Source organism: Geospiza fortis, unplaced genomic scaffold (assembly GCF_000277835.1).
Source record: "Geospiza fortis unplaced genomic scaffold, GeoFor_1.0 scaffold85, whole genome shotgun sequence".
NCBI lineage: Eukaryota > Metazoa > Chordata > Aves > Passeriformes > Thraupidae > Geospiza > Geospiza fortis.
Window position 1 is genome coordinate 2,629,779 of NW_005054358.1, and position 7,596 is coordinate 2,637,374.

At 55.7% G+C, this 7,596-nt stretch overlaps 1 protein-coding gene across 1 annotated transcript in view; it reads right to left on the bottom strand.

The window, feature by feature from the left end:
- Positions 1-7,596, bottom strand: part of WHRN (whirlin) — a 57,688-nt gene that overhangs the window by 8,460 nt on the left and 41,632 nt on the right. The window contains exons 7-9 of the mRNA XM_014308136.2: positions 6,965-7,177; positions 5,868-6,074; positions 3,022-3,054 (exon numbers count right to left, since the gene is read on the bottom strand). Of these exons, the coding sequence (XP_014163611.1) occupies positions 3,022-3,054; positions 5,868-6,074; positions 6,965-7,177 (453 nt within the window). The remainder of the gene's footprint in view (positions 1-3,021; positions 3,055-5,867; positions 6,075-6,964; positions 7,178-7,596) is intronic.

Sequence of the window (7,596 nt, forward strand, 5' to 3'; positions counted from 1 at the left end):
AACCCTGATGGCTGCAGTTCAATATCTGGTTTTTTTTTATTTTTTTTTATCCCCAGAGGAAGGACAATAGAAATTTAAAACTCTCCTCCCCTGCAACCCAGAGCAGTGTGTCACAGACATCTTTTATAGAAAATCCTTTCCTTAGGATTTTTGCTCCTGAGAAGCTGAGAGGCCTCAGGAACAACATGTAAACAATGGTTATCTGCTGCTGTGGAATGCAACAGGTGCATCTGTGATTGGCCCATGTTGGTTGTTTCTAATTAATGGCCAATCACAGTTCAGCTGGCTTGGACAGAGGGTCCGAGACACAAGCCTTTGTTATCATTCTTTCTTTTTCTATTCTTAGCTAGCCTTCTGATGAAATCCTTTCTTCTATTGTTTTAGTATAGTTTTAATGTAATATATATCATAAAATAATAAATCAAGCCTTCTGAAACATGGAGTCAGATCCTCATCTCTTCCCTCATCCTGAGACCCCTGTGAACACGGTCACAGCAGTGGGTCTCAGATGCAAAGAGAAGCTGCTGCCACTGCTTGATGAGCCCAAAAATGTCACCAGGAAATGCCCCACCACAGTTTTGAGGAGATCACAGCTCCAGGAATCCAGAAGGGATTTCCTGGGGGAATCTCTCAGTAGGGATGGCTCCAGGGAGAGGCTGTGGAGCAGAGCAAAGCTGGCCAAGTCAGGGGTGGCAGAGTGGGGACACAGCGGAGCTGTGGGTGCAGAGGGAATCCTCTGCCAGGGGGGACCATCCCCAGCTCTCCTGGTGGCAAACCCAGCCTCAGCCTCCTCTCCCTCAGTATCTGCTGCTCAGGGAGGCTGAGCTCAGCTCCTGTCAGGCTGGCAGGGCACACTTTAAGTGCCTGCTATTTATTGCAGGGTAAACAGCTGATTAGCTGAAACTCTGGTGCTTCTGCATCCCCCCCCAGCTGCTGGAGGCTGCTGCTGTGCCTGGGAGATGCTCGAGTCCCAAAATAGACACGGGAGGCAATTAAGACCATTAGAGGAGCAGCAAAAACATTGATGTAAAGTGCTTTTATCCCTGTGGCTTCTGAAGGAGCCCTGGAGAATGAGAACACAAAGAAACAGCTTGTTCAGGGAGTGACAGGTAAAGGCCTGGCTTGGGAAACCTTCCTGTGCCACGGGCTGGTTCCATCCTCCATTACTCCAACATAAGGGCAGGGGGCTTTTAAAAGAGAATCACAGAAGGATTTGGGTTGGAAAGGACTTAAAAGCCCATCCAGTGCCCCCCCCGCCATGGAGGGACACCTCCCACTGTCCCAGGCTGCTCCAAGCCCTGGCCAGCCTGGCCTTGTGTCACAGACATCTTTTATGAAATATCCTTTCCTTAGGATTTTTCCTCCTGAGAAGCTGAGAGGCCTCAGGAACAAAATGCAAACAATGATTATCTGCTGCTGTGGAATGCAACAGGTGCATCTGTGATTGGTCTCGTGTGGTTGTTGCTAATTAATGGCCAGTCACAGTCAGCTGGCTCAGACAGAGCCGGAGCCACAAGCTTTTGTTATTCATTCCATTCTTTTTCTATTCTTAGCTAGCCTTCTGATGAAATCCTTTCTTCTATTCTCTTAGTATAGTTTTAATATAATGTATATCATAAAATAATAAATCAGCCTTCTGAACCATGGAGTCAGATCCTCGTCTCTTCCCTCATCCTCGGACCCCTGTGAACACTGTCACAGCCTTGGGCACTGCCAGGGATCCAGGGCAGCCACAGCTGCTCTGGGGAATTTGACTGGCAGCAGCCAAACTGTCCCAGCTGTGTCACTACTAAAATGGGAATAATCTGATGATGCCCCCTAAAACCTGCCAGGGCCGTCTCCCCCAGCCCTGTGCCCATCACAGGCCCTGTCCCAGCTCTGGGCTCGCAGCAAGGACCACCCTGTCCCAGATGCTGGGTGGGCACAGCACTGTCCCTGTGCCCCCCAGTGCCACTGCCAGCCCTGTCCCCCCAGCCAGGGACACTGATGCTGCACCTCTGCCTGCAGGAGATTTGCTTTTCCTCACTCCTTCAGGGGGTAAAAGCAATTAAACAGTGATTGCTCTGGGCCATAAACCATGATGACTTTTAAGCACATTTGCTTTCAGGAATTGGCTATTTTGAGGCTCTGCCTCCCTGGATTTCCCTTGAAAGACTCATGGAAGCCACTGCCCTGAAAAATGAGTGTTGAGACGGTTGCTCCCTCCTGCTCCTCTTCTGTTTTCCAGTTCCTCAGGGTAACTGGGGCCAGGTGAGGCCCTTCCAGCCTCTCCTCAGAGCAGCTGGGAAATGTTTGTCCTTCTTATCCTAAAAAGAGTGCCCAGCAGGAGTGATGGAGCTGCAGAGCATCTTTCAGATAGGCAGAGACTTTTCACTTGCAGATTAAAGAGTGGAGAAACTGCCACCTCCCCGGGGAACACAGCCTGACCTTTAATTAACCTCTCAGCTCCAAATCTGTCCCCTAATTTCCAGTTACTGCTAACGAGAGCTTTGCTGAGCTCCTCAGCCTGGGTCCTGCAGGGTGGCAGCTTTGAACAACTGCCCCAAAACAAAAGCTTGGGGATAAACTCAGCTTCCTTTCCATCTCCCACTCTGGAATGCAGCCACGGGGATGGAGGAGCCACAAGCCTCTGCTGCAGATTTCAGGGGCTCTAAGCATGCAAAATGACCTCCACATGTGGTTTTACTCTGTCCTTATCCTCATCCTCTGAGAGGAGCATTCCCAGCACGTGGGAATGCTCCATGTGAGACATCCCAGGGAGCTGGAGCTGGCTCACCTCTGGAACCAGCTGGAGCAAGGCAGCACCTCTGGAACCACCACCCCCCTCCAGCCCTGGGAGGAGAAGGCACCTCTGGCTGGCAGCAGCTTTGCTAGGAGGTGGTGGAGAGGAAAACCAAAACCCCCAGCTGCAGAGGAGCAGCAGGGCTGGGTGACACGAGGTGGCCCTGCAGGAGCTGCCACACCCCAGGGCAGCCCATCCCTCCCTGCCCACACCCCCTGCCCCAGGCACTGCAGCCCTACCTCCATCAGGTCTATGAGCCACAGGAGCCGCTCCTGGGATGTGCCAGGGGAGAGCAGAGGCAAACAAGCACAAAAGGGAAAATGTGCCATCAGGGAGGGTGCAGAACAAAGGAGAGAGCTGAGCAAACCTTGGCACAGTGCTGCCCCTGTCCCCAAACCCAGCCCTGAACCCACCCCAGAACCCATCCCCAGAACTCAGCCCATAACCCATCCCAGAACCCAGCCCAGAACCCAGCCCAGAACCCAGCCCAGAACCCAGCCCAGAACCCAGCCCAGAACCCAGCCCAGAACCCAGCCCAGAACCCAGCCCAGAACCCAGCCCAGAACCCAGCCCAGAACCCAGCCCAGAACCCAGCCCAGAACCCAGCCCAGAACCCAGCCCAGAACCCAGCCCAGAACCCAGCCCAGAACCCAGCCCAGAACCCAGCCCAGAACCCAGCCCAGAACCCAGCCCAGAACCCAGCCCAGAACCCAGCCCAGAACCCAGCCCAGAACCCAGCCCAGAACCCAGCCCAGAACCCAGCCCAGAACCCAGCCCAGAACCCAGCCCAGAACCCAGCCCAGAACCCAGCCCAGAACCCAGCCCAGAACCCAGCCCAGAACCCAGCCCAGAACCCAGCCCAGAACCCAGCCCAGAACCCAGCCCAGAACCCAGCCCAGAACCCAGCCCAGAACCCAGCCCAGAACCCAGCCCATAACCCATCCCAGAACCCACAGCCAGAACCCAGCCCCAGCTGCAGCCAGGGGGGGCTGGAGGGAGCCCCTCCTGCCAGGGTTCTGGGGAGGGAACAGCAGCAGGGGCTGAGGGCTCACTTTGGGAGCCCTGCCCACATCTCTCCTGCTATCCAAGCACCCATCCACCACAAGCTCTTCGGCAGCTGTTGCAGCAACTGGGCACAGCCGTGTCCAGTGGCAGCATTCCCACCCCCCTGGATGGATCATCTGCATTCCCTGGAGCAGGGTGTGCTCTCCCACCCCTGGGGACAGGTGCCACACGGCCAGGGAGGCCCTGCAGGGCACAGGGGACACGTGCTCTGGCAGGAAGCTCTTAGAGCAGTGGTGCCCACTCCCTTCTCTGTGCCACAGCAGCACCCTGGTGTCCCTCCCCGAGCTCTGGGCTCGTGTGCCAGGTGGGGCTGAGCCACTGGTCACACACTGGCCCAGGCAGGCACGTCTGGCACGTGTTGTGGGGCACCAGGCACACCTGGAGCACGTGGCACAGCCCCAGGCATGGCACAGCATGAGAGCAGGGTGTTACACTCAGCACACAACCCTGGCAGACCTGTGCCAGCCCTCAGAAAAACTTTCCCAGCAGCTCCTTAGAGAACAGAGCAAAACCCACTTTGTTTATGCAGATCCAGAAAGGATCTCACTGAAATCCCTCCTGACGTGAGCAGGTGGCTTTCCTGTGGGCACTTGTGGATTTACAGGACAAAAGCACAGCTCTGATGCTCTGACACTCTCTGAGGTCTCTCACAGGCAGGCAGAGCCCCAGGAAAGCCCCCTCCCCTCTCCCCCATGGGCTGTGCTGGGTGGACCCTCCCCAGCCCCATCCCACCACCGTGGGCTGCTTTCCTCGCTGAGCACAGAGCCCATTGTTCCCCCTTCTCTCCATGAAGGGTTTAATTTCCAAGGTTACTAATGCATTTATGATGAAAGGCATTTTATGGCGAGGAAATTAATTTGGGGGCTGTGTGCCTGCACAGTCTGAGGTGATTACAGTAACTTAATTAGACGGTGCGTGCGACAGGGGCCTGGCAGAGACGTGGGAGTGCTGCTGCTGCTGCTGAGAGCTGAGAGTGGGTGGCAATGGGATGCAGCTGCCTGGCCACTGGGGCTGCCACTGGGATGGGGAGCAGGCAGCCAGCATCCTTAGGGGGTGATTTAGGAGCTGGTGAACAGCAGCAGGCAGGGTTGGGATTTCTGTGGGGACGGCAGCTCCAGTGGATTTCTGGGAGCAAGGCAGGCTCTGTCCCTCACTGGGATGCAAGTGATGCCTCAGGTTTAGCTTTTCTATTTTTCACATTCTGTGCTGCTTTAGTGGGTGGGTCTGAGCTCCATATGAGGGGATGGTGAGCTCTGTGCACAGAGCAGGGAGACAAAACAATTCCTGCTCCAGCTGGGCACCAAGGACAAATGATCCAAATCTCAGCCCCAAGAGCACAAACACCGTGGGCTGGAGAGAGAAAAACAAGCAGGGTGGGACTGCCTGGGCTAAAGCTGGAATGGGACAATGAACTGCAAGGTGCAAATGGAGCAGAACTGATCAAAGGGAGAGACCCCGTGCCCGGCCGTGCATTTTGGGACCATTTTGGTTCATCTTGGGTGCAGCCCTGGCTGGGCTCTTGTGCTGCCCAAGGTGGATCCATGGAGGAGATCCTTTGAATAAATCCCTGCTTTATTCTTTAGCTCTGTCCAGTCTCTGTTCTAGGCCAGCCTTCCCAAGGCATCAAAGGGGCATGCAGCCCTCGAGCAGGGCACAGCAGCACTTCAGTGTCAGGGGCACAGAGACACCCAGCACCTCATGGCATCACCCAGAGTGCACAGAAAAATAACAACCTTGGGGAAACCATGGGGGCAGCTGGACAGGGCTCCCTGTGGGGTGAAATGGCTTTGCAGCACTCTCTGCCCCATCAGACAGTCCATGAAATGTAGGATAATACAAAGTACATGCTATGCATTTCCATGAAAAACCCAAACATTATCTCCTAAACGCATGGTATTCGGACAGTACAGCCACCAGACACATTCTTGTTTCAGGTACCACACAGCCCAGGGAAAGCAGCTTGCTGTAGCACTGCCAGGAGGAGGTGCTGGGAGGAAGGGATGGGGCAGGAGGGACCTACCCGGGCCGAGCTGACGGTGGTGGCAGTGAAGTGGCTGCTGGAGGACGAGACGGTGTCGCTGTAGGACATCATGGAGTAGGAGTCGGGGCTGGGCCCCGCGGGCTGCCGGGCCTTCATGGACTCGATCTCCCTCTTGAGCACCAGGTTGTCAAAGCGGTCCAGGTCTTGGGGGGAGATCACCCCCCTCACCTCAGAGAGCAGAGAGAACTGGCCAGGCACACAGAGCCACAGCCAGGTGGGAGCACAGTCACATTCCTGGGGAGCTGGAGGCCTCCCTCCCACCACGGTCAGCAGTGCCAATGGCAGGTGATGGAGGAGGTTTGGTCATAAACGATACCAGAAGCTCCTCTGCCACTGAATACCAGCCTGCATCCCCACAGGGTGCCCAGAGCAGCTCTGGCTGCCCCTGGATCCCTGGCAGTGCCCAAGGCCAGGGCTTGGAGCACCCTGAGGTAGTGGAAGGTGTCCCTGCTCATGGCAGGAGTGGAACAAGGTGATTGTTATGGTCCCTTCCAACCCAGACCAGGGTGGAATTCTGTGCTGGTTCCATGATTGTCACAGACATCTTTTATGGAAAATCCTTTCCTTAGGATGTTTCCTCCTGAGAAACTGAGAGGCCTCAGGAACAACATGTAAACATTGATTATCTGCTGCTGTGGAATGCAACAGGTGCATCTGTGATTGGTCTCATGTGGTTGTTTCTAATTAATGGCCAATCACAGTCAGCTGGCTCGGACTCTGTCTGTGCACAAACCTTTGTTATCATTCCTTCTTTTCCTGTTCTTAGCTAGCCTTCTGATGAAATCCTTTCTTCTATTCTTTTAGTACAGTTTTAATGTAATATATATCATAAAATAATAAATCAAGCCTTCTGAGACATGGAGTCAGATCCTCGTCTCTTCCCTTATCCTGAGACCCCTGTGAACACGGTCACACACGATAATGTGGATTTCTCTCCCATTTCCTCCCCCTTTTCCTGAGCAGATCACCTTGGAGGCACGGGGCCCACACGGTGACAATGCCCACAGCATTGTGGCAGTGACTCTGCTCAGCCCAGCAGCCCCCAGCAGCTGTCCCTGCCCTGGGGAGGGCCTCACCTTGGCGTGTGTGTTGAGCAGCTCGAAGAGGGCCATGACCAGAGCATCCACGGAGATGTTGCCCTCCTTGTACTCGTCCAGGTAGTAGCCCATGGTGGCCCTCTCCTGTTCGTTGAGCAGGTGCCGGGCCTGCTCCTCCAGCATCACCCGGCTCTGGTTCACCATGGTGCTCAGGGTCACCTGCGAGCCGGCCAGCCCCAGGCAGAACACAGGCTGCAGGGCACAGGGGACAGCCTTGGGGCAGTGGGAAGGAGGGCAGAGCTCTGCTGAGCCAGCTGGGCCATGGAGGGCCCCTGCCCTGGGCTCTGCCACCAGCCCTCCCTGCCAGCACTGCCTGCGGGGCAGCTGGGAGTCAGACTGCAAGGAGGATTTTGGGGATGACAGGAGGAAGGTACCCTCAAGTCCCCCCCATCAGCTTTTCAGTGTCACCCCTTGTTTGGGTAAGTCCAGAGCCAAGATCAGAGGAGCTGAGCTTTGCTCTCTGGGACAGGGACAGGAGCCAGGGCACAGCTGGGGCTAGGCCAGGGCAGCTCAGGCTGAGCTCAGGGCAAGGTTCTTCCCCCAGAGGGTGCTGGCACTGCCCAGGCTGCCCAGGGAATGGGCACGGCCCCGAGGCTGCCAGAGCTCCAGGA